At 37.2% G+C, this 26,252-nt stretch overlaps 1 protein-coding gene across 17 annotated transcripts in view; it reads left to right on the forward strand.

Moving 5' to 3' along the window:
• The window catches only part of Cadps2 (calcium dependent secretion activator 2), a 514,674-nt gene that overhangs the window by 127,143 nt on the left and 361,279 nt on the right, over positions 1-26,252 (forward strand). For all 17 annotated transcript variants that reach the window (XM_035451763.1, XM_027389980.2, XM_027389983.2 and 14 more), the window contains exon 2: positions 14,400-14,513. In XM_035451763.1, coding sequence (XP_035307654.1) covers positions 14,400-14,513 — 114 coding nt within the window. The remainder of the gene's footprint in view (positions 1-14,399; positions 14,514-26,252) is intronic.

Here is a 26,252-nt window from a genome sequence, read left to right on the forward strand (position 1 = left end):
GGGGTAGCTTTGGAGACTTGTGTTTCTCGATTACCACACTCGTCTTTGAACTGCTGGTTGCAGCAAAAAAAAAAGTGTACTCTTTATGATAATTGGTTTGATTTACTTTTGATGAGCTTATGTTATTGGTGGGGAGGATTGAAGGCTATTTTTATCGTCCTTTTCACTCTAGCTGGGGGCAGTTAAATAGATCCTGTCAATGAATAAGAGGGTTCTAAAGCAGATGTTTGGAAGATAATGACCAATAAGCTTTGCCAGCTTTCTCTCTTATCTACTTATCATCTCCTTCAGGGACACAAGAGAGCCTTGTTGAATAACTCCTTAGCATTTAACTTGATTATCTTTTTAAAAGATGCAGCTGAATGAAGACACAGAGTCAAATTAGAACTGCCAGCAGTATGAGGGGGGATGTAGCAATAGAGTAATGACCATGTACTTTGAATGCAGGGACCAAGATTAGAGCCATAGTTCTGAGCTCTGCATTTCTATTTTAGTCTGTCACTGTGTCTTTTACATTAGAACACTTAGGGCAGTATGGGTATGCTAAATAATACCTTCTTCTCTGTCTAACAGTGAAAGAAGACAACTAGGTAAGCACAATTTTTCCTTCAGTATCCAGAGACATGACTGAGGTTCCATGTGGATACCAACATCCACCGATGCTTGATTTTCTTATTTCAAACACCTAAGGAGCCTCTGATTATTAAAATAATGCATGTAACGTGTACACCTCTTGTATGCTTTAAGTCATCTGTAGATTACTCATACTACCTAATACAATATAAATGCTATGAATATAGTTGGTATACTCTGTTGTTTAGGTAGGTGATAATGTCAAGAAAATTTTGCCCATGTTCAGTACAGGGACAGTTGTTTTGCATGAATATTCTCTGCCTGCGGGGGTTGACTGTAGAAGTGGAGCTTACAGATGTGGAGGGCCGACTCTGAAGTATTGTATTTGGTCCACACTCAATTTCTATGGAATGGGCCATGTCTCAGAACTTTGCCCTAAGCTTATATACAGTGCCATCTCCCTCTGTGACTCAGGCCATATCTGGCTTGCATGGGGGTAGCATGAGCCCATTCTGTTCATCGTTTCTTCTAGGGGTATTTGAGTATCATGTGTATTTCTACAAATCAGTACTGACCAACCAAAATATGTGAGCCAAAGATGTAATTTAAACTTTCTGAGATCCTTTTGAAAACATACCAAAAGAAACAAATGAAGGGTATCTAAATTTATTTTAACCTCTGTATCCATTTTTTTCTGCATAGCACCAATGAAGAATTTTAGTGATGTGTTCTTATATTCTTGTGTGTGTGTGTGTGTGTGTGTGTGTGTGTGTGTGTGTGTGTGTGTGTGTGTGTGTGTATTAGAATTCAAAATGGATTTGAAACAAAACACATGTGAACTTGGACCAGTAAAGTTCAAGTGCCAAATAGCCATGGTTTATGCTTTTGGGGTGGAGAGCTTAGCACTGCATCCATCTATTATTAATTGTTCCTTGGCATCCATTCTAAGATTCATTTATTTTCCTTGTGGTTCTTGAATTTGCTAAAGTAAAATAACCACATTTCTAATGTGATAGCAGTTAAAAACCATCTAACATGCTACTCACTTCTGAATATCTTGTTTAATGTAACAATCTTGTTAAATGCTACCATTGCTATCCTTGTTATAGAGATGAAGAACTTAGGTACTGATATTAATGAGCCCTGTTATTACCATATAACTTGTGGGGGAATCTAGATATAAATAGAAATGACATAGCCTCAGTAGAAGACTCCATTACCTTTTACTAACACTTAAACTGACTGACTGATTGATGAAATGGTGTTATCTAGGGTGGATTGAGCCATTGTGGCTGTTGAGTTAATTTTGCTTTTTTCCTGGGGCGTGGGGGGGGGCATGGAGATTCAAATAAGAGAACGGAGGGTGTGGCCATCCTACAAAGGAATAGTTGTGTTAGCATGTTATTTCTGTTTCTTAGTGCATTTGTCAAGAAGGAAACACTGAGGACTTGTTATGTGCTAAGTATTGTTTTAGTCAAGGTTATAGCAGAGCACTAGAATCAAGATTTTTACCATAAACCAGCTTTCAGTCTCCTGGTGGGAGGTTAAAATCATAAGAAAACACACATAGCTCTTTAGAACACATTTAAAAAGGCATACACTCTAATTCGATCCGAGAGAATAAGATGGTCATCAGTGTTTTAGGGTCATATCCAGCAAGATACTTAACTTCTTTGAGGTTTTTTTTTTTTTATCTCTTGTAAAAATATATCGTAAGAGTTTAGAACAGTGAATAAAACCTATTGTTTAAGGGTACAAAATTTCACTTACACAGAACAAAAACGTTCTAGAGATACCATTTTCTTCCAGACAACCATCATTAAAAATACCATATTAAATAATGAAGTCTGTTATGCAAGTACCTCTTAAGTATTCTCACCACAGACCCTCTTACACATGCATACACACTCACCCACTTACGTTAACCAGAAAGTAATGAATGCGTTAATTATCTTAATTATAGCACCTAATTTACAGTGTGTAAACCTGTCTAGAAAAGGTCAAATGATGCCAAAACATCATATCATAAATACCCTTGAATATGAATAATTTTATTTGTTGATTATAAGTCTGGAGAGAGAAAAAGAAAGAAAATGAGGTATCTGGGGGTATGTTCTTAGTGCTCCCAGCAGGGAAATTTGTGAAATCCTTGGACTTCATGTTGTAGTTTCATTTTTCACCTGCCTCCCATGTATACACTAAAGACAGCATCAGAATGGTGTGTGCTTTTTCTGAAGTTTGCAGTCTGATAAGAATGTAGCCGAGTTAGCTTTGCCTGGGGTCCATTTATCTATAATGCAGTAGGATTTGTGATTAGTTAGGATACCTTTTATTATAAAGTATGTTAAATTGTTATTGTTCATTTGGGACTTTTTAATCTACCTCATAATATTGTGAGATAATAACATTTCAATTTTCCAAAATAATATTATTTGCAGTCTACCTCAGGCACTTATATTTAGATGTTCACTGTTTATTGGGGCAGGCTCACTGATTGCTGATCTTCTGTTGTAAACAAAATATCAAAGATGTTTAGAATAACTTTACAGGAAATATTAGTCTAGGCTATTTTCCTCCTGGTTCTGTACTTCATTGATTTTTTAAAATTTGGTTTGGATTAGGTGCCAGTGGCTACATATTGCCAATAAAGCCAATAATAAAAGGTGAGAGGGTCCAGGTGTTGCTGTTCCTCATGGTGTGGTTAACAGCTCTGCTGATCGTGCTGGCTCACTGTCTTCACAGTCAATGTGGCAGCTTCAGGTGTCATATAAAATGTCAGCTAGCAGCTAGAGAGGGAAAGAAATAATCACGGCAGCAAGCCTTTGTGGCTTCCTGGCAGTCATACATATATCAGCTGATATCTAATTGGCCATGCAATAAACCTGTTATTTGTAGACTGTGATTGGCATAGTCACTATCCCAAGGACAGGTTCCATATCCCTGTTTTGAAAGGCTTGGGATCCGGAGTGTTTCAGCTTTCATATTTTCTTCCTGATTTATGGAATGTTGCATAAACTTTACAGTTAAACCTTCTCGATATGAAGTATCTGAAGACCAAAATTATCCAAAGTCAAAGCTCAGCCTACATTTGTGTGCATGCAAGAGGACAAGAAACTTTATAGACTAGGACAGGAGTAATGCTAATGTCTCCCATATGGGAGACCTGGCTAGAGCCTCTCAGGAACTACTCTGCTCTGTCCTTTGGAAGGCTTTTTTGTTTTAGAGTCTGGAAGGTGACACTACTGTACATTTTATTTTTCAGTTACTGGTGAATACTACCTTCTTTTTCCCTCCTATCTTTTAATCTGTACTGTGCCCTTTGCTGTGTCTAATTAGCAGTTTGCCTTTGTGTATTTTCATGAACATCAGTACCTGGAGTAAAGAATCTTAACCCTAGAGTACTGTCTCCAGTTCCAAAGATAACTCTACATAACAGTCACCAGGTAGGTGCTTTGCTTTGGAATCTGTTGCCACCTTTGTTTATCAGATGTCATGTAGCTATTACTACTGTAAGTCTTAAGTCGGTAACAAGAACTGCAGGCAAAGGCAGGATCCACACAGTAGAGTAGTAGCTGTTGGGTTCTTGGAGGCATATTGGCTGGTCTCTTGCTAGAAGAATCCTGGCATATATCTCCAGTTAATCAGTGATTTAGAATGAAAAGTCTAGAATCTAATTTGAATGTAGAAAAAATACCAAAGATACACAGAACATCTTTAAGCTCTGGGTTTTGTTTTCCCAGATGCAATTGTTGTTTCAGCTGCACTATTATCACAGCCAGACTGGATCTATAAAATTTAGCCTTTACTGTCAATATTTGAAGTTTTTTCATAAGCTTGGTGTCCTGATTGTGTTTATATATTTTCAAGGGTATGTGTGTTCTATTTAAACTTCTATAATTCATTTTATATAAAACTGTGTCTTAAATCCCCACTAGATATTTTGTTTGTTAGCTTTTTATTTATATTTGAAAGACATGTTTTATTCATTGGTGGTGAAAGCAGAAGTCTGAAGATAAAATGTGGGGAAAAAATTAAAACACAGTTGAAGAATAAGTCAACTGACCCCACAAAATATTGTTTGATGCTGTATGTCAGTACCAGTAATGGAAGAGTCATAATTCTTCATCCTGAATTAGTGAATGTTTATACCACTCCAGTAAAGACTGTGAATAATGTCTTAATGCAGCAGTGGATATATCAAATTAACAGAGCTTTGCAGACATGGGGTAAAGGAATCAGAAGTAAAAGCAAAAGTCTTAATCAACTGTAGCAGTGAACTAAATGAATATGGAAAGATCAAGCAGGGCTTAATGAAGAGCATGGAGGAAGGTCTCAGAAGTTTTTGTTGACAAGAAGTGTGGTGTGAGTCAGTTGATGTGTCTGCCAAGAGTTAATTATCTTTTAGGTTGAGTTAATAAACACAGAATGCTCACAATGTGGGAAGCGTCTTCCCACTCCTTTCTGTGTTGGCCACTCTATCCTAAGAGAAATATGCACAATCTACCAGGGAACATTGCTATTGGAATGCATCCTTCTTTTTCACTTCATATTATAGATTTCCAAGAATTTTTATATACTAAGTTTCATTTAACATGTTTATTTTATGAGAAACTATGGTGAAGACTGTTTTGTGGATTGGAGAAACCAGGAACTTCTGTTCTAGAAGAGAAGACCCCTAAGCCAGGGCTTGTGTTTAGATTAAGTTGCTGTGTTGAAGAAATTAGGTTCTAGTTTCTGTTGCCCTATAAAGTACTAAATGAGGAATGGGTTGTACTACAGAGTCATAGGATGAATATTTTAATGTTTTAAAGCTGTCTAAAATGTGAATAGGCTTAATTAAAGTAATAGATATTCTTTCCCCAACCTTTGTGTGTGTGAACAGTGGGATCAACTGAGTTCTGAGAAGTCACTTGTTAGAGATCATATGAGATTAATACAATGATTCTGGTGTGGTAGTGCATGCCTCTAATCCAAGTACTTGGAAAACAGAGGCAGGAAAATCTGGAGTTCAAGACCAGCATGGGCTTCATATCAAGTTTGAAGCCAGCCTAGGCCACAAAGCATTTCAAAACCAAACAACTAAAATGAATACATTGTTTATAGTAATGTGAGCATATGATTAGTATGGTTTTTTTGTTTCATTCTCTTGAACTAAGTTTCTTTGAAATCCTACTTGAACTCTTTAAAAAGTTAAAATAAAAAATAATACATCTAAATTATCCTCCTGAAGGGATAACTTATAAAGTCAGTTGATTTGTGTCCATTGTTCATGCTGTATAGACTTGGGCTATTTGTAATTGATCATAACTGTTATGAGTTTAAACTTGTGCAAAATTGCTATTATAGGTCTGCTGGCTAGTTTTATGTCAGCTTGCCATAGCTAGTGTCATTTTGGAAGAAGGAACTTTAGCTGAGATTGCCCCTACCAGATTGATATGTGGTATATTTTCTTGATTGGTAATTGATGTGTGAGGGCCAGATTCACTGTAGGGTAACCTTTGGGCTGGTGGTTCTAGGCACTACAAGAAAGCAAGCTGAGGAAGCCATGAGGAAGAAACCAGTAAGCAGCAATCCTCTAGGGTTTTTGCTTTAGTTCCTGCCTCCAGGTTTGTGCCCTGCCTGAGTTCCCTTACTCATGGATTGTGACTTGAGAGTTGTACCCCGAAGTAAACATTTTCTTCCCCAGGTTGCTTTGGTCATAGTGTTTAACCAAGGCAATATAAACCCTGAAACTTGCCATCTCCTTTAAATCTATACTGGTAAAATTTGAGTAGATAATAATATTGTGTGACTTTAAAATCCCCTAATTGATGAAGCACTATAAGTTGAAAAACCTTTCTCCGTTATTTTCTTCTGTTAAACCATTGTCTTCCCTAATTTTGCTCAGCATATAAAGGCAAATTCTCATACTCATTTTCATTTTGCCCACTTCCCATGTCAGTTAAACCCAATTTTATGTATCTTTCTAAGTTGCTTTCTTTTCTCAAGATATTTTGAAATATTTTCATATCAGAACATAGTGAATTCTTATATTCTTATTTTGCAATTAGTATTGTATGTTATTTGAATTTCAATGTCTTAATTTGTCTCCATTTATTATAACATTCCCAATAATAATTTTATTCTTAAGTTATAATCAAGTAAATGCTTTTATATTACATGTGTTTAAACATTTCAATATTGCCAGCCACCAAGTATAGCTATTGATACAAAGAATGTATGCATTGAATACAAACTTGCCCACTGTTTTTGAGGTGTTAGTTTGTGTGCTTCCAAACACTTCGGATAGCTTATTGGGTACTTTTACATGGGGTTAGACATGTTTTCTTAGTTTGATGGTCACTGCCCTGAAATGTGTCTTTTATTTATTTTTTTATGGGCTCATTAATCAGATATATATCAGTTTCTAGGAAGACTCCATGTGGTTAGATATTAGTTTTTTAGGATATGAATTGATACTATCAATTTTCTGATTAGTCTTTTCATATTTTCCCAGGGCATTTTTGCTATGCAAAATTTGTTCTGTTTTTAAGGTCTTTGCCTTGTGCTTCAGCTAAGTCAGACAACTCATGGCTGACTGTGGTAGAGTTGTTTGGCTTTAGTGGAGACATATTGTCCTGGCTGCTATTGCTTCTGTTTTTACACTGGCATCTAGGCTTCCGAGATTGGGAATATTGTAGTTGTAGGTGCTGATATCTGGTCTTGTCTTTGTTGGGTGTGTGTTTTATTCCTTGGTTTCTGTTGCCCTCTTTCGTTCTTAGGGCAGTGTGGTAGATATATGTTGCCTGGTAGGAAATTCCTCTGGGATTTTCTGGGAAATTCTTCTGGAATCTGCTGTGTGTGGCCACGAGAGATTCCAGGTAAAATGTGTTCTTATGTATTAGCAGCTGACACTTAGGAATAGGATGGGCCAGAGGAGATGAGGAGGGCCACAGGAGGGAGGAGAGCAGGGTGTTCCACTAGGATCTGTCTAGTCTCCCAGGAATGTGGGTGGAAAGAAGGGGAGGCCACTGAAGTCCATGTGCTGCAGAGCTGGGAGGATCCTGGGGCATTGCTTATGGAGGAGAGGCGGGGAGTGAATATGTAAAGCTGGCTTTACTGGCCCACTTGCTTCTCTGTCAGGTTGGCTGTTGGATTTGGAGCTGGGGTAACAAAATGAGTAGGCAGGAAGGTTGGAGGGGAAGCTCTTCAGCTCCTCTGGAGATTGGGGTGTTAGCTGGGAGTGAGGGGTGGGTGTAGTAGACAGGGTGCTACAGAGATGGGGGTGACACTTGGGAATCGGATTTGGATGAGAGGAGGAAGCTATGAAGATCTGCGGTTAGTTTACGTGCTTCCCTGGCCTGAGTGGTTCCCAGGGAAGGCCCACTGGAGTTGGAGACTGGGAAAAAGGGATGAGTTGGGGGAAGTGTTGCAGGGGAAGATCTGTGTGTTCTGTAAGAGACAAAGGCTGGGAGAGAGAAAGGCAGTAGGAGACAGAGAGGGAGTAGATCCAAATGGGAGGGAGGGGAAAATATAATCAGGATATATGATGTGGGGAAAATATATTTTCAATAAAAAAGTATTCTGTTTTTAATTATTTCATTTATTAATTGTGTGTGTGTGCATGTGTCTGTGTCTAAGTATGTGCATGCGAGTGCAGTGCCCGTGGAGTCTAGATGAGCATGTCCGATACGATGGAGCTGGAGTTGCAGGTCGGTACGCCACCCAATGCTTGAGTGCTGGGAATTGTATACATTCTTAACTGATGAACCATGCTTTCAACCTACATATTTATTCTTAAGATGATTTAAGAATTTTCATCCTAAAACAGTTATTTTATTCACATTTATTATTATGTTAGTGTGTGTGTGTGTGTGTGTGTGTGTGTGTGTGTGTGTGTGCGTGCTCAGAGGACAAATTTTGGGAGTTGCTTCTCTGTTTCTCCCCTTCAATCCTAGGGATTGAACTCTGGTAATCAGGCTTGGTTGCATGTACCTTAATGGCTGAGGCTTCTTGCCAACCTACTTGGATTTTTAGTAGGCTAGTTTTTAGAGAAGTTTGGAATTTGTTGCAGCATTAATCTTGAGTGTAAGATAGATTTTCCATAAACATCTTGCTTCACATATGCAGAGCCTACCATATTTTCAGCATCCTCACTCTAGTGGCACATTTGTCAAAATGGATGGACCGACACTGACGCGTCATTATATCCGCCACAGTCCTTAGCTTGTAATAGAGTTCACTATTGATGCTGTGCATTATGGAGGTTTTGTGTCAATTTATAATGGAGCATTTCTAACATCACATTGAGCCCATTTTCTCATTCTGTCAATACTGTCTTTCATAGAGTAGAAAATTTTAATTTAAATAAAGTCTAGCACCTCAATTATCTTTTCATTTTATGACTTTGCCTTTGTATCCAAAAAGTCACCAAATATAAGGCCATGTAAATTTTTTGCTAGATTAGCACTTTCATAGGTTTGTTTTTTGTTTGTTTGTTTGTTTTTTGTTTTTCGAGACAGGGTTTTGCTGTATTGCTTTGGAGCCTATCCTGGCACTCGCTCTGTAGACCAGGCTGGCCTCAAGCTCACAGAGATTCCCCTGCCTTTGCTTGCAAGTGCTGGGATTAAAGGCGTGCACCACCAATGTCCGGCTGCACTTTCATAGTTTTACGTTTTACATTTACAATGTAATCTATTTTAAGGTACTGTTTGTAATGAATGTAAGGTATTTGTCTAGACCCATATTTTTTTAATGTCTAACTATTCCAGTGCCATTGTCTGTGAGTGCTCTCTTTTCTACATAAGTTAGCTAACTTTCTTTGTGACACATCAGTTGATGCCATTTCTCTGGGTCTCTTTCTGGGTTCTGTTTTCTACTGCATGGATCTGCTTGCCTGTACTTCTGCTAATTCCAGTTTCTTGATTACCACAGACATAAACATTGAAGATGAATGAATAGTGTCAGTCCTCCAACTTCCTTTCTTTCAATAATATAGTGACTATGTTTGTTCTTTTGTCTTTCTGGGTAATAAAATTGGTTTGTTGATATCCAGAAAATGAGATGTCAGAATTTTGAGTGAGGTTGGTTTTAGTGATAATATCAGATAAGGAAGAACTGAGAGCCTAACGATGTTGACTCTGCCTATCCACAAATGGGAACTGTCTTTCCAGTTAGTTTCATTTGATTTCTTTATTGGTTTTATACTTTTTACTCATTTCACTCTTGTACATTTGTTAGATTTATACTTGGGTTTTGCATTTGGAAGATAATAAAAATGATTTTGTACATTGAATTTCAAATTCAACTTTTTTACTAGTGTTGTATAGAAAATCAGTTAACTTTTCAACATTAACCTTACACATTATGGTCATGCTATACTTGATTAGGTCAGGGACTTTTTGTTGCTAATATTTTTTGGACGTTTTCATAGATTTTCATTATTACGTATGGAAAACCAGATATTATTTCTTCTTCCCTTTCCTCCACCTTTTTGTCTTACTGTATTACCTAGGATGTCCATTTTTCTATCAGTGAGCAGTGGTCAGTTGAGTACCCATCCTTTGCTCTGACCTTATGGTGAAAGCTATTTATGTCTCACCATTATATGTAATAGTAATTGTGTGGTTTTGTAGGTGTTTTTATTAACATATAAGTTTACGGATTTACTCTATGTTTGTGGTTCATGGGAGTTTCTTTTTAAAGAATCATGAATGACTGTTGACTTTCTCTATATCTACTGATATGATCATGTGATTCTTTTCCATTTTAGCTTTTTTATGTGTTGGGTTATTGATTTTTGAGAGTTGAACCACATACCTATGGCAAATCATATTTAGTTTTGGTTGAGTAACTTATTTTATACCTTTTGGATTCAATTTTCTAACATTTTCTTGAGAATTTTTCATTTATATTCATAAGAAGTATCCATTTGAAGGTTTCTTTTCATCTAATGGAATTGTGGATTTTGAGTCATAATTAGAGAGGTTTTTCTTATACTAACATATAAAGGCATTCTCCTGTGTTTTTTTTTTCTAGTTTCTTCATGGTTCAACAATTATATGTTAAAAGTTTTAATCCATATCATTGTGTGTTATAGTGCAGTCTGTATTTTTCTGGGGAGATAGCTCATTATTCTTATGTCACTCTTTGGTATTATATTGTAGTAGTAAGTGGACCTTGGTGTAAAACATAAATCATATTTCACTAGTATTTTGAGATGCTGTGTATCTCAGAATTCACTTCTGGTTGTTTTGTGTTGATTTCTTGTGTCTGCATGCCAATCAAATAGTCTATCTCTTAGTATATAATAGAGATTGTAGATGGCAAAACCTTTCAGGGAACTACTTTCTGACAGCTGCCATTAATGATGTATTTGAAGATCAATTTCATTTTTCTTTTCCCATTTTATATATGTATAAATGTAAATATTTTGTTCTATTATTGACTCCTTATGTGAGTATAATGTTTGGTGCTGTTATATTTCTTAAATGTAATAGCAGTATCTTTTATCTGCCTGATTGTCTGCCTATATCTGTCTGTCTATCATCTCATCTATATATTCATTTTCAAATTTTAAGTTTATAAACTTTATTAAGAAAAACTTGCAGGTAAAAACAAAGTTTATACAATCTAGGATTCAAACTAAAACTTAAGAGGTTTACATAAAACTTTACATTTTCAGTGTTGAATATACTTTATCCACTAATCCACCACCCAAAACAAACAAAATGACAGAATTAGAATTCTTTTATTTATAGAAGTTGGATTCTGATATGTAGGTACATGATTTTGCATGTTTTTGGAACTGTACCACTTTTATTGTAATTTCTGAGACAATGGCTTGTTCCAATCTCCTTTCTTTGAATAATATCTTTGAATTTACTGTACTATAATTATTGGAAAGTGATTTTAACAACTAAACTTAAATACTGATAAGCTAGAAATGACAAAGATAATATCTTAGAGGCATTTTAAAAAGGAGTAACAAAATGCTTTGGATAGAAGAAAGTTGCAGGAGAAACAAGTTGTTTATTTTGAATAAAGTGTCATCAAATGAGGGAGCTTGGACGAATGATTAGGAAAGCCCCCTCTATTTCCCCACCACCCCACAAGCATTTCCATTTCCATTATTTCACTCGATGCTGGGTTTGCAACATGAAGCTTTTTGTTGTGACTCCCATGGCTTGGGAACTAAAGCGTCTGAGCTGCCTCACTCTAAGCAGTAGCTGCCCCAGTTCCATTTGGTCCTCTTTGTGAGCTATGCTTAGAGGGCTAAAGTTGTGGCTTAACTTTGTCTTGCTTGTACGCATGTGTACAAAAGGTGCCTGCTTCCATTTTCCTCATATCATAGAGATGGAGGTTGTAGTATAATGGTGATGTTTCTTGTTCCTGTACTTCAGCCGGGTTAGCTTCTCCTAAAATGAAGGAAGTAACCTTAGTGAAGAAATGGACCGTCTTCATCTGTCAGTCCTCAGAGCATGAGCTTTTCTTTAATTTTTGGCACCTAGGCACAATAGGACACTTCTTTATCAGCCCCAGAGCACCAGCAACAGTTTCATTTCAAGCTATCTTGTTTGTTAGTTTCCTAAATAAAATCCAGGTTTTGAAAGAGCTTGTTTCTCTGATATTTGAATGGCATTTTAATAAGCCCTTTGAACAGATTTAAACTTATTTCACACCAGCTTTCTCTTTGAAGCCAAATCATACCGGTTTTGTTTAGCTTTCTAATCCTTTAATCATTTTTCCCCAGCATGGTTCTGCATGCTTCGAATCCCTCCATAGACACCACAACTGGACTAAGCTCTTCAGTAACATCTAATCGGGATTTGATGAAGCACCCCTTTGCTGTTTGTTTTGTGTTCCAACATACACTATTTCCAGAACTTCCATGTTAAAGTTGAGCAGGAACACAACATTTCTATACCTTTAGACCTATTGCCTACCTTAAGGGAGAGAGAGAGGGAGAGAGAGAGAGAGAGGGAGAGAGAGAGAGAGAGAGAGAGAGAGAGAGAGAGAGAGAGAGAGAGATGAAGATAAGCTTCATGGCATGAATGGACATAGGGCACTGAGACAGGTGTTTTCAGGAGCCTGTACTGGATTTTAATCTCTGTTCTTGCTATCATGAAATTAATTATATTTTTTTCGTTTTTCAATTTTCATCCGTATATTTTTATTTGAAAAGAATTTTTGTACAGTATATTCTTATTTCAGTTTCCCCTTCATCTCCTCCAAGATCCTTCCCACCCATCTAACTCCAGGCCTTCTCTCTCTCTTTAAAAGCAAACAAATTTTAAACAGAAACAACAAGCAAACTAGAATTATAAACAAACTAAAATTAGAGAACATAGAAGAAGCATGAGAAACACACAAACACATAAAATCACAGTATCCAAAATCATAATATATAAGCCAAAGACCAGTAAGGTTAAAAAAATGCCCAAACAAGTCATTATGAGACAAAACATCCTTATAAACACCATTGAGTTCATTTTATGTTAGCCATCCACTACTGGGCATGGGGCCTGACATTTAGTATGCTTTGTATACCCAGTGGGACTCCTTTGGACGAAACTATTTTCTCCTTTGACAATGGGTCTCAGTTGGAGACAGCTTCTGGTTTAGGGATGGGGCGTGTGTCCACTTTCCCTCTCAATACTGGGATCCATCTGGCTTAGAGCTGTGCAGGCCCTGTGCATGCTGCCATAGTCTCTGTGAGTTCATATGTATATCAGTTCAGTTACGTCTAGAAAGCCTTGTTGCCTTGATCCTTCCCTCTCCACTGGCTCTTTATAATCTCTCTGCATGAGAGGAGGGTTTGATAAAGATATTTCTCTCTCTCTCTCTCTCTCTCTCTCTCTCTCTCTCTCTCTCTCTCCTCTCCCTCACTTCCTCCCTTTTCCCCTCCCTCCCTCCCTTCCCTCCCTCCCTCCCCCTCCCTCTATTTTGTCCAGTTCTAGGTCCCTGTATTAGTTCCTATATCCTGTGGAAGGAAGCTTCTCTGATGCTGGCTGAACAAGACCCTGATCTGTGTATATAGTAGAGTGTCTAATTGTAATTTTTAAACAAGAGACGCCTGGTCTTTATTTTGCAGGGCAGCTTAAAAAACTAGGAGCTGATATTGCTTGTAGTTGACTAGAAGACATGGTTGGTGAATCATAACACATGTCTAAGCTAGCCTCAGTTGTTATAACAGCTAGTTAGTGACTATAGCTGCAATAACAGTGGTGATGAAATTGGGTTATAAATTTTTGTTCCCCCCTCAGTCTCTCCTGCCTCCCCCACTGGGGCTTGAGTAGGTGTTGCCAGTTTATCTGTCTTCCAAATTTGTCATCTGCTCATGGCTCCATTTATTCTAATTCCAGCATTTGAAATATGTTGGTTTGTGGATTTGAACATTTAGAAGCCAGCATTCATTCCTTCCAGAAGATTCCTCGTGGTCTTCCATGACCTTCCAGTGTATTGCTTCTTCCCCCCAAAGGGGTTTGCTTGTTTCTAGAACTTCTAACCCTTTGTGCTTTATTCACTCAGCACAATTTTGTGCATCAATCTCTCAGCAAGATTTTAGAATTTTCCCTGTCTCTGCAAAGGGACTGAAAGTTCATACAAGGAATTCTGACTAGGGCAGACATTCTCAGTCAAAGTCCATATCTGGGATCTGAAGTCACTTGGGACAAAATGTTCATAAGTACAAACAGTAAGATTTTTCACTCTTTTTTTTTTCATTGTAAAGCTAACTCTGTGTCTAATCTCATCTACATCCAGCAACTACAGCTTTTGCTTTTGATTGGTCCATTGTACAAATTGGCTGACTTATCAGCTTGTTTGTTCATTTGTTTTCCTTGTAGCTTAACAAACAACAGTTACAGTTGCTGAAAGAACGGTTCCAGGCCTTCCTCAACGGGGAGACTCAGATCGTAGCAGATGAAGCCTTTTGCAATGCAGTACGGAGTTACTATGAGGTGAGTTGACAGAGCTCTGTTTCGGGGACCATTTAAGGATTGTCCCTGGTATGGCAAGGAATCTTTGAGCTCTTGACTTTCTCCAAAGAATTGTCACTTCTATTTTGCAATGTAAAAACTAATTCCACAGCCTGGGTTTGAGAGATAAATAAAATTGGAAATTACTCCCATTGTTTGTGAAAAAAACTGGCAGAGACTGATACAGCTGAGTCTAGCTATCTTCACATTCACATTCATAAATGATCCTGCTTAATCAGGATTTCAATAGTAAATTACTATCTAATGCCAGTTTGTTTTCTAAGCTTTATAATAATTAAGGCCACTAATTAATTTCAAGAGAATGCATTTTCTTTTCTTATTGAATGAATAATACCACCAATTACATCTTGCTGTTACTTCTGAGTTTAGCTTGTGAGTCAAATGGGAATTCTCTGTGTATTTCCTGTAAGTAGTTTTCATATATGATCATGAGTTTGTTTCAGTCAATTGCCAAGAGATGGTAAATTGGAGATCACTTATGTCCTAAGTATCTCAGAGTCATTTGGGGAATGTGTTCCTTTCATTGTGTCTGAAAAATTGAAAGCATAGAGACATAATATTCTGAACTTTCCTGAGGTAGGGAGTATTGTCATATATAAAATAAAATATTTGTGATTATAGATGATATTTTTTAATATACAACTGCATAAGTACATACTGAATTAAAGAAACATGGAGCAGTTATTAAAATCTTGCTTACCATGTATGCATGACACAGATCTGGGAGCTATAGTAGATATATTGTCTAACTTGCTCTTAACTCAGACTATCTTAAGAAAATAGGGCTTATATTTTACCTTGAAAGTCAGAATCTTACATGATAAACTCCTTGAATCTTAAAAGATGAGTATACATGTACATACATGCATACAATAGCAATTAGTGGGGGGAAAGTCATGAATTTGAAGGAGAGCTGTCTACAAAGGTATCTGGTTTTTTAAAAAATAGATCAATGAGCCTGATTGGGTTTTCATAAATGTTCCAGGGGTAATTGAAACTGGTGGATGGGTGAGTTTCTTCTTAACTTTCTTTATAACTTTTGTATAAATCTAAAATTATTCCAAAGTAAGTATTTTCTTTTTCTAAAACACATCAAGATTCATTGTAAAGCCTACAATGATCAAGATAGAGGGCATTAGTAAAAATACAAATTTATTAAGGAAACATACTGGGATTTGATTAGTTTGCTCTTGTACAGGCCTGTGCATACTCTCACAGTCACTGAGCTCATGTGTGCCACCTCTGGCTCTTAGCGCCTTTCACTTCCTATTCTGTTGTGACTCCTGGGCTTTGGGGTCAGGGGGGCGTGATCTATATGTCCCATTTAGAACTACATAATAACCAGCCTTTTATTCTCTGAATGTTGGCCAGTCCTAGATCTCTCTGTGAATCACTGTCTGCTACAAAATGAAGCTTCTCTGATGAGAGGTAGGGAAACACAGTAATCATTGGGTATAAAGTAAGAACTTAGGGAGAAATTTATTGTTATGTCCATTTAGCATAAGCTGTTTTTAAGTAAGCACATAAATATGGAGGAAGTGAAGTTTAGTGAAAATTACACTTAAGCTATACTGATAAAATTAAGTATAGTAAAGTAGAGACTATACGCATTGTATTCTGAAAACTGTATTTTCTTCCAAGCGCAATAAAGCAGAAGACATGTAAAAAACCAAGGATTTGGAGGTATTGAATGTGTATTTTGTTGTATATTTGTTAAAACTGGAGATATTTAGTTTGGCAACAGATCGTGCTTCTGTTGTAAGTGGTCATCAAAGTGAAACTAGAGAAAAGATCTGACGTGGGGAAGATTTCTTCTGTCATATTCAGAAATTGCATTTTATGAATGGTAAAATAACTTTTTTCATGTTGTTAGACGACATAAGCAGACACTTATGTGCCTGTTCGGTTTGTTGTATATGCAGATATTTCTATGTAAGTATTTCCCTTTAATACCTGGGATTTTAGAAGGAAACCCCACATACGTTTCTATTTCAATATTATTTTATGAAAACATGTATCTTCATGGTATGTTAATTTTTTATGGTAAGTTGTTTTTCCCAAACACATTCATACTAGAGTTAAATATTTCTTGGGATCTATTTGTGATGTTTCTCATGGCTGTATGGGTGTATCTTTGTAAATGCATGTATCAGTTTCACTATTTATAATAAATATTATTTAGTTGTTATATATGCTACACATTAATAATGTTTTATGAGTTTTATCACATTCTATGATATCTTAAATACTATAAAGTAATAAAGATAATGAAGAAGATAATTTACAGTTTCTTCATTAATAATTTTCTTCATAAAGTTCTCGGAGAAATTAAAATGAGTCCAAACATTCAAACTACCTAATAGATCAAGAAAGCTGTAGGAAAGGACCAGAACAGGAAAAGAAGAAGAAAACAATGTCAAGTAGCCTACCAGATGACTTCATATAAGGTGGTGGTTACAATCAAGATAAGTTTATGTTTTCTAATTATTGATGGCATTTTTTTTCTGTGCCTGGTTTATTTCACTTAGCACAATTATCTCCAGTTCCATCTATGCTGTCACATATGATGGTATTTTTGACAGCCTAATAGTCTTTGTCCACACATACCATATTGGCTTTATTTATTAATTGATTAATGGACACTTAGGTTGGTTCCATTTCTTGGCTATTGTGGAAAGTGTTGTGATAAATATGGGAATCAGATATTTCTACAACATACTGATCTCATTTCCCTGGGACAGATACCTAATCATTTGTTTGTTAGATTATATGGCAGTTCCTGTTTTTAATTTTTGAGGAACCTCCATACTGCATAATACTATACATTTTGCATAACATCTAGGCTAATTTACATTCCCTCAACAGTGTGCATGGGTTCCTGCTTTTCCATATCCTTACAATCCCTTCACATTTAATTTTTTATTTTGCCTTTTGGAAATAGGCATTCTTACTAGAGTGACTTAATGGGATTATTTTAAAAGTGTGTCTTGTGTTTATCAAGCATCTCACTGTCTAGAGAAAAGCCATAGAGTGGACATTATGTTTACAATTATTCACTTTTTCCCTGACTATATCTTTTAGGATTTCCTTCCTTCGTTCCTTTGTTCTTTCTTTCCTTCCTTCCTTCCTTCCTTCCTTCCTTCCTTCCTTCCTTCCTTTTTTTTGGTGGTGTTTGTGGCAGGTTTGCATTTAGGGGAGTTCAGATGATGGTGTGGATGTTTAGACATAGGTTTACTGCAAATTGTTACTTTCCAAGTTGCTCTTACGATCAGATAACTGCTTCTGCCTCATGGGATGCTGGTGGATGTCATTATTTAAGCAGTAACTGATTTATAATCAGTCTGTGGAAAGTTGACGGCCTTTCATTGAAATTTCTAAAGGACAGTAGATAGTCGCTACCCCACCCTTTTCAGTGTAATAGAGACTTCAGGTTCTGTATTTGTTGGAAATGGGTGTTAGAGCTGTTCTTCTTTTCTTTCTCATTAGTATAATTGGTAGGGGAATGACTTGATTTGCAACTTTTCACAAAGCATGTATAGTTTGTTTATTCTACTTAAATCTTTTGTTTCCAAAGGCTGGGTGAGAATGTCAGATTGATTTATATTCACTTTTTTGATTACTATGGGTATGTTGTGATTTAAATGAGAAATGACACCCATAGGCTCTCATGTATTTGGTCTCAATTGATATACTATTTGGGGAAGTTATGGAACCTTGAAGAGGTGAAGCCATCTTTCAGAAAGTGTGCCGCTAGGGAAGTGAGGTGTTGTGTCTTTGCCCAGATCCATTTAGCTTTCTATGCTTTCTTTCTTGTGGGTGGAGGGATACCATGTCTCAGCTTCCAGTTTAGGACACCCTCTGCCATGTCTCCTTATCATTATGGATTCCATAATAAACTCTTTCTTCCACTAGCAACTTTTGGTCATAGTATTTATCACAGAAAAAAAAAGTAGTCAATGTAGAGTATTAAACACCTTCACCATCATTTTAGCCACTACTATGAACATTCAGTTTTCCTGTTTGTATAGGCAAGAAAAGGAAAATCCTGCAACAAATTAAAAAGCACTTTCAGGGTCTTGTTAATATGAAACTTACAAATAAGTATTCCCTCCTCAACAGTTTAGCTCTAATGTTGACTCATTATTTTATATGCAAAGTACAGTCAAAATTTGAAACTCAGAGATTTCTACTTAGGTGTGTCTTTAAGAAAACCTGTTGGAGGATATCCTTCTATATGCTGTGAATATATGCTTCTTTTATCGGCTGATGAATAAATGCTGATTGGTCAGTAGCCAAGCAGCAAGAGAGAGAGAGAGAGAGAGAGAGAGAGAGAGAGAGAGGGAGGTGCCATGTAGCCGTCGAAGGAGTAACATGCCAGAGATTTATGGGTAAGCCACAGCCTGGAGGCAATGCATAGTTTAATACAAATGGGTTAATAATTAAGAAGCCTGAGCCATTGGCCAAGTAGTTTATAATTAATATAAGCTGCTATGTGTTTATTTTGGGACTAAACAGCCGGGGGGACGGGACAGGACAGGAACTCTGTCTTCAAAAACCCTTTAAAAGAAGTAGTAAATGTTTCTTAGATAGTAAATTGTCCTGGCTAGTTTTATGTTCACTTGACACAAGCTAGAATTATCTGAAAGGAGGGAACAGTTGATAAAATGCTTGTAGGGTATTTTCTTAATGAGTGATTGATGGCAGAGAGCTCAGCCCCTTGTGGGTGGTGTCATGTCTGGTCTGTTAGCCTGGGTCCTATCAGAATGCAAGCTGGGCAAACCATGGGGAGCAAGCCAATAAGCAGCAACGCATTCATGGCCTCCACATCAGCACCTGCCTCAAGGTTTCTACACTGTTTGTGTTCCTGTCCTGACTTCCTTTGATGATGAACAGTGATATGGAAATGTAAGCCCCCCCCCAAAAATCCTTTCCTCCTCAAGTTTCTTTGGTCATGGTGTTTAATCATAGCAATAATAACTCGGATTATGATGATAAGGGATATTTTAGTCGAAGAAAGATTTCTGTAATAATAAAATGTACCTAAAATAAAATCATCAATAAAAAGAGGAAAAGAAAATTGATATTCCATGTGTCATTCCAACAGCAACTAACTACTTCCTTTTACAGTTTCTTGTTTCTCTTGCATATATATGAAATTGTAGTCATTACAAGTTTTTATATACTATATTAAGAGCATCCTTTAATAGCAAATGTTTTATGTATATGGCTTTAGATTACTGTGCAACAGTCCCTCAAGTGCCTATGTCTAGACATTATTCCATATCCTAATTGTTAAGTATTTAGGCTTCCTGCATTTGCTACTTAAAAATTCTGAAAGGTCTCCATAGTTCTTTGCCTAGGGGTGGGGACCCTACAAAATGTCCCCCTTCATGTGGACATGTCCATTGTTCTGCTCTTGTTTATGCAGCCATTTCAAGGAAAGACTGTTTGATATCATACTTCCTGGTATTCTGGCTCCTTAAAATCTTTCTGCTTCTTCTGGATAGTTTCCTGAACCATATACGCAGGGACTGTAATGTAGATGTATCTGTTGGAGCAGGGCTTCCCACGATCAGCTGATTTGTATATTGTGGCCAGTTGTGTCTTTCTGCAATGGTTTCTATTTGCTATAAGAGAGCTACAGTCATCTAAGAACTGATGGTAGAAGGAAATTAGCTTCTTCCAAAGATAAGCCCCCTTATTGGTTGTCCAATCCAGAGTGGTCAGCCTTGAAACCACACACACACCACCAAAGGAAAGAACCCAACAGGCTGTGTGTGTGTGTGTGTGTGTGTGTGTGTGTGTGTGTGTGTGTGTGTGTGTGTGTACATACATATATGTGTACATAATAATACCAAAAGCAAAAGAGGCTATCTAATTGAGAGTTGGGGAGAGATGAGAGAGGTTGGAAGGATGGAATCTGGGAGGGGAGTTAGAGGAAGAAGAGGAAGGGGGAAAAGTGATGTAATCCTATTTCTGTTAAAAACATACTTTAAAAAGTCTGAAAGGATTGCATATATCCCTAAATTGGCTATCTTTGATAAATCTCAGCAAGTGGGAAAAGTGGACAGAGGGTAAAGAGCCTTGTGTAAGCTCAATGCAGATGGCAAGTTGTCCTTGACAAAAGCAGTAGCAGTTTGTCCTCTCACAATGACATATAGCAGCACTCCTCGAATTCTGTTATTGTTAAAATAACAAAAAGCAAAAAAAAACCTGCCAACTATTGACTTCACTATTAATGAAGTCTCACTACTTCTCACCAGTTGTTCATACTTTTTTATGAAATACTTTGCCTATTTTTCCATTTGGATGTTACTATTTTAAATACTGATTTATAGGCCTCTTCATGCCTGTATTATACTATTAACACTGCACATCCAAAGCCAGAAATTTTTGTTTCTTTTTGCATGTTGCATCCTTGTTTGGTAAGTTTCCTGGCTGCTGACTACTTACTACTCTTTCATAGTCCGGTAAGAATGACAGAGCTGCTCACATCTCACGTGGGTACTGTACTCCATTTGGTTTCCTTTGGATTCTGCTTTCTTGTTTGTGAGTCACTGATGGCAATAGTTCCTCTCCTATCCCCCTTTAGACCTCTCAATTCCAGCCCCCGCCTCTATTGGATTGGCATTTCTGTAGAATTCAGGTTCCACTCTGCAGCCATCTGCTGCTGCTCTAACTCATGCCGTTGTCATGAACCCATTACCCCAGCCTAGGCAGAAGAAAGATGATCTCAAAAACTCCCTCCAGTTGTCTGAGACCCTGGACATTAAGTACTGTTTGTGTGCATTTGTCTCTTCCTTTGTGGTCACTGACCTTGTATCTCTAAAATATGAAGAATAAAATAGGACTGTGTCTCATTTCTGTACCTCTAGATTAGATGACCATGCCACGATGCTTGCCTCCATATATACACTCATAATTCTCAGTTCAGGCACCAAAGGACTTTGCTTTAGCTGCTGGCTCTTTCTGAGGAAACAGAATATATGACCCAACTCTTCTTCATCACTGCCACCTTTTTTTAAAATTTTAATTTAGAAACAATCTTATCTTACATACAAATCCCAGTTCCATCTCCCATCCTCCCATGCCCCCCACCCCTTATCCTACCACCCACCCATGCCTTAAAGATGGCGAGGCCTTCCATGGGGGAGTCATCAATGTCTGTCACATCATTTGGAGGAGGGCCTAGGCTGCAATAGTATCCCTCCATAATGAATGGGCTCCCAAGGTCCATTTGTACACTAGGGATAAACACTGGCTCCACTGTCAGAGGTCCCATAGTCTGCCCAGGCCTCCTAACTGGCACCCACATTCAGAGGGCTTGGTTTGGTTCAATGCTGCTTCCCCAGCTTTACAACTGGGTTCCCTGTGCTCTCACTTGGTCAGGTCAGCTGTTTCTGTGCATTTCTCCAACACGGTCTTAACCCCTTTGCTCATCCCTCCTCCCTCTCTACAACTGGATGCCAGGAGTATGGCTCAGTGCTTAGCTGTGGGTGCCTGATCCTGCTCCCATCAGCTACTGGATGAAGGCTCTATGATGGCAATTAAGGTAGTCATCAATCTCATTATAGGAGAAGGGCATCTAAGGCAGCCTGTCCTCTACTGTCTAGATTCTTAGTTGTGGTCTTTGTGCTCTCTGGACATTTCCCTAGGGCCAGATTTCTCTTTAACCCTATATTGTCTCCCTCTATTAAGGTATCTCTTTTCTTGCATCACTGTTACTCTTATCATTGTTGATGCATGAAAAGTGGGCATTCTTAAAGGCTGTTTTGTTTTACTTATGTAATTTCCTTACCTTTTTCACACTTAATACATAGCACACCTTTCATAGTTATTCATATGCAAGCTAGAGAGGGCACTAGTGGCTGGAAGATAACATTTAAATGTTTCAGTGGAAATTCTGTTATTTTATTGAAATAAAAAGATTTGCTTTGCATATTCTAGAAAGTGTCCAACCTGTCAAAATCCTTTTGAACTTTGAAATAATGCCATGGAAGAGGCATTCATAGAGAATTGATAATTGCTAAGTAAATCAAGATTGGCAGCCCTGGCAGGAGGGGATAAAAAAAAAGGTCAGCACACTAATAGATGAAATCCAGTAGTCAGTAATAAGAAGTGAGGTTTCAGATTTGCACTGAGCTCTGCAAATCACTTTGTATTTGTTATTTTTGATATTAACTGCTTGAGTTCACATCATATTTTTGTATATGCTAAGAGTGACATTTGAAATTAAGCATTCTGTAAGAATGTGGAAAATGTGTTTTTATGTCTGAGATTCCTATTGCTATTTAGAGCATCTGGGTCATGTTACCTGTCAGTGAGTTGTGTAAAGTCACTTGCATCCTGATGACATCTCCTTTTTTTAATATTTAGACCAAGTGGTATTCATATAAAAGAATAATATTTGACAATAATTGAGAAAACAATACTTTCTGTTGTTATTCAATTTTAGAATAAACTGAGCTTATGAATATTCCATGTTCATATAGCAGATTTGTGGCAGACAGCAGGGCTAAGCCTCTATCTAACTCATTTCTTTTTTTTCCCTACCTTTTTATAACCAGGAAGTAGGCTGCTTGACCCTCTGTTTAGTCTCCAGTGTAGATATTTAAGCCAACTCGCAGTAAAGCGCAGAAGTACATGCAGACAGCTTCAGAGCAGCAATCCCTGATTCCCATGCTCAACACCAGCTTAGGGTGAGCTCATTGGTCCACTTAAGATGTCATATTTTTTCATGCTTTGGCAATGCATCAAAATGAAGACCTTGCATTCTATGTATCTGTAATCCTTTCAAGAGTGTTTATAACCAGTGGATTCTCAGACCATCTTAGTCATTAACTCAACTCAGTACCAACAAAGCTGTAACCCTGCCTGAATGGAAATTCCACATCATTGTTCAGAGAAGGACACTGCTTTCCATTTCTGGACGGAGCACATTTGGTCACAGGTTTCAATGATATTAACGTTGTTAACAATGACAATACTCCTTCATTGTTGTGAAAAATGCCTGGAACTTTCTATTTTTCCTTCAGACGTTTGTGTTTTAACGTCTGAGCTTAGTTGTCTTCCACATTCTAGCAACATTGTCTCAGGTGAGTAGTTTCTGCCTCACAATTTTTCTGCCTAAACTTAGAGTTTAAATTTCCAAGTTTTGAATTCCAAGAGCAAATCCCATTTCCTTGATGCCCAAAGTGTCATGGAGTTTTCTATTCACTCAGATGTTACTCCTGGGTCCCTTCAATGATTTCTGCTGTTCATCTTCTATTACATTTATTCAAGGGTGCATTAAATCATTAGTTGTTCTGTTTTAAAAGAGATTTTTGTTCTTTAGTTTCATGGGTGAGATCTCTTGTTGTTGTTGTTGTTGTTTAATTTTCTTGCAAGACACATCTTCTCCTGACATGTATCTTTTACTTAGTTTGAAAGAAATCATGTATATCCCAGTCAGCAGTCATAAGAGGCACTGGTCTCCCCTTAATATATTTTAATCTTTTCTATTCCTTATTCATAATACTAAAGACAGAATACTCATGAGAAGGGTAAAATAAAATTTTCAACACTGTGAATAGCTAAGATAGTCATTGATTATCTGTTTCTCAGAACATTATTGATTTCACCATAGAATGTAATTATTTTTATATAGACTGCCGTCAAAATATTGACCAAAAGCCCCACTTTAATATGACACAACATAAAACTTATTAAAGATGCAATTGCTTTACTTTAAACTTTGTTTGGGTTAAAGAATATAACTGTATTTGTTAGTTACCTGTAGTTATCTGTATAGGGCTGAGTCCTCATGGACATTTCCTTGTTCATTTTGATATGTTTCAGAGAGTGACCTTCAGTGTTAGCATAAGCCTGGTTTGTGTAGAAGTCCCCACAGGGCCCCCTTGACCAATAACTCAAGGTAATGTAACCCAGTCCCACCACTGAAAGCCTTGCCAGACTACAAAAGGTAGCAATTTCAGACTCCCTATTCTCTATTACTTGGAGTTCTCACTAGGGTCACCCTCATGGATTCCAGGAAGTTTCCACTACACCAGTTTTTTTTTCTTTTGCCACCACCCTCAGTGCTCCCCAATTCTAACTGTTTCTTTCTGCATTCTCTTCCTCCATACCTACTGCCTAATCCTACCAGCTCTAGACTCCACCTTCCCCAGTCCACCTGCAAAATGTATTCTATTTTCCCTTCCCACCAAGGTCCATCCATTACTCTAGAGATTCCTCTTTGCCTCACCTTTCTGGGTCTGTGCATTATAGTCTGATTATCTTTTACTTAACAGTAATATCCACTTATAAGTGAGTACATACCATGTTTGTCTTTCTGGGTCTGGGCTACCTCCTTCAGGATGATATTTTTTTTCTGGTTGTGCTTGTTAACCTGTTAGTGAGTGCTTATCTAAGCACCAGTCAATTACTGCCTTGTTTCCTAGATGAGTAATGAAAGGGTGTAGTCTAATGGAACAGACAGTGGGGAAAGTAATTACTCATTAAAATTGTCATGTCCAGCTTGGAGTGTGTACTGACTGAGCCCATTTCTCTTTCTAGGGTTTTCATTGTATGTGGCATAATCGTAGTTAAAAATGTATACATTTTCAAGATTTATCTACTTATTTCATTTATGTGTCTGTTTGAGTTCCCTTGTGTGTTTTCCACATGGGTATGAGTACTGAGGAAGCCAAAATAAGGTTTCAGAGCCCCTGGGTCTAGAGCTGCATGTGATTGTCAGATACCTATTATTTGTTCTGAAAACTGAACTTGGATACTCTAGAAGAGCAACAGGTGCTCTAAACTCGGGGTTATTTATCAAGCCCTAATCTATGAATTTCTTATGAAGCTGTGAGAATTAAATTAGATTAAACTCCACACTATGTTTCATATAACTATATGTTCAACCCTATGAAAGTGCTAATCTTTGGCAATTTTGATGTACTAAGAATTTCTGCTTCATAGCAGTAAACTCCATAGGGCTTGAAGCAGCTACATTGAATTCTATTTGATATCTCAGCCAGGCAGTTTGGTATGTGGTGGTAATCTTCTTAGTTTTCAGTCAGTGTTTGTTTACCTTGCTGGAACATTGTAGACGGTGAGATGGTATGTTATTTATTTATTTATTTATTTATTTTTACAGATGTCAATCCTTAAAGCCCCTGGATATGTACCTCCAAGAAGTTATTGTTCATACTTTTATAGTATTTGAATATTGGCTGTTATACATTTAAGAATATATATTTATATCATTATGATGTATTTTAATATGTGTTTAATTTTGCATCCATTTGTATCATTTGTTTAACACTTCTGCCTGGCAACACTATCAGACGCACATACAATTCTATACATAGTAGAAGATTATCTGGGGTGAACATTAAATTCCTCTTTCAAATATAGAAACTCCTAAAGCAGATAACTCAATAGACACACTATAATCTTAGCAACATCTAAAGAATTAAATATGTTCCAAAGTGACTGGGAAAAAATTACAAGAGAAGGAAATCTACTTGGTATTTGATATGTCCTCACTATAGCATACATTTGTCTTTTTATTTTCAAAGTGACTCGTCAGTTTAATTGATACCTTTTCTATCATATTCAAACACTGTTTACTTCCTCTTGGCCAATATTGGAGTGTCTATTTACCAGCAATTGAAAGCAACTTACTGCTTCAAAATTACAGAGCACCCACATAGTGTT

The sequence above is a fragment of the Cricetulus griseus genome, assembly GCF_003668045.3.
Source record: "Cricetulus griseus strain 17A/GY chromosome 1 unlocalized genomic scaffold, alternate assembly CriGri-PICRH-1.0 chr1_0, whole genome shotgun sequence".
Classification (NCBI taxonomy): Eukaryota; Metazoa; Chordata; class Mammalia; order Rodentia; family Cricetidae; genus Cricetulus; species Cricetulus griseus.